Consider the following 1,043-nt stretch of genomic DNA (forward strand, 5'->3'; position numbering starts at 1 on the left):
CCTGGTGTCTACAGCAGCCCATCCTTCTTCAGGCAGTGGCTGACACATTATTTATCACAGGGAAACACCAAGCGCCTGTTTAATATGGACACGGCGCTCGGCCAGGTCCTCATAGCCATAGGTTCAATCATCCTTCTAGGTGTAACCTAAGGGACCTCTGCGGGCCGAGCTGTTGCTCTGCCCCTGCTCTGTCCACACAAGAACGTTGTTACATGGCTCACTCTAGTGCTTCCATGTCAACACTGCGTTGGTTTTGGTCTTGTTTTAACAAAAAGGATTGTGAATTTTGGCACCAAATCCCATGTTTCTTCATTAGAACCTGATTCATAATTCTGTATTTGGATTACTTTCCTTGGGCTTGTATAAAATATTCAGTTCACTATGTACTTTATGTGTACACAGGCCAATAAACAGTTTATAATTTAACTGAAAACTTTTTAATGATTTACTTTTTTTATGTGAATTGGTGTTTTTCCAGCATGTGTGTCTGTGTGAGGGTGTTGGATCTCCTGGAGCTGGAGTTACAGACAGTTGTGAACTCCCAAGTGGGTGCTGGGATTTGAACTCAGGTCCTCTGGAAGAGTACCCAGTGCTCTTAACTGCTGAGCCATCTCTCTAGCCCCAACTGGAAATTATTTTTGCTAAACTAATTAGAAGATATTTTAAGTTGGATTTTATTTTACTTCCCTATTAATTAGGATGTGGCAGCAGAAGTGTCACAGTCACCTGGCTCCACTGTTTCTGAGCCTGGGCTGAGACCTAATATGATGCTGGAGAGAGGAAGTGAGCAAAACCACTCCTCACGTTGGGCTGAAGCAATGCATTCATGAAATATATACATCTGAAAATCATTTTCATATGTATTCTTAGGTGATGATTCCCTATGTAGTCCAGGCTAGCCTCAAGTTTCAAGTTTACGATTCTCCTGCCTCAGCCTTCTGAGGGCAAGTAGTACAGGTATGAGCCTGTGGCTACATATTTATAAAGTACATAAGAATAGAAGAATTTCCACAGCGCTACCAAAGATGGCTCTCATGAAATCT

At 42.4% G+C, this 1,043-nt stretch overlaps 1 protein-coding gene across 1 annotated transcript in view; it reads left to right on the forward strand.

Moving 5' to 3' along the window:
* Positions 1-433, forward strand: part of Tmprss12 (transmembrane serine protease 12) — a 13,659-nt gene extending 13,226 nt beyond the window's left edge. Inside the window, exon 6 of the mRNA XM_031358993.1 lies at positions 33-433. Within this exon, the coding sequence (XP_031214853.1) occupies positions 33-150 (118 nt within the window). The 3' untranslated portion in view covers positions 151-433. The remainder of the gene's footprint in view (positions 1-32) is intronic.
* Positions 434-1,043: the final 610 nt, after the last annotated feature.

The sequence above is a fragment of the Mastomys coucha genome, unplaced genomic scaffold (assembly GCF_008632895.1).
Source record: "Mastomys coucha isolate ucsf_1 unplaced genomic scaffold, UCSF_Mcou_1 pScaffold11, whole genome shotgun sequence".
NCBI classification, from domain to species: domain Eukaryota; kingdom Metazoa; phylum Chordata; class Mammalia; order Rodentia; family Muridae; genus Mastomys; species Mastomys coucha.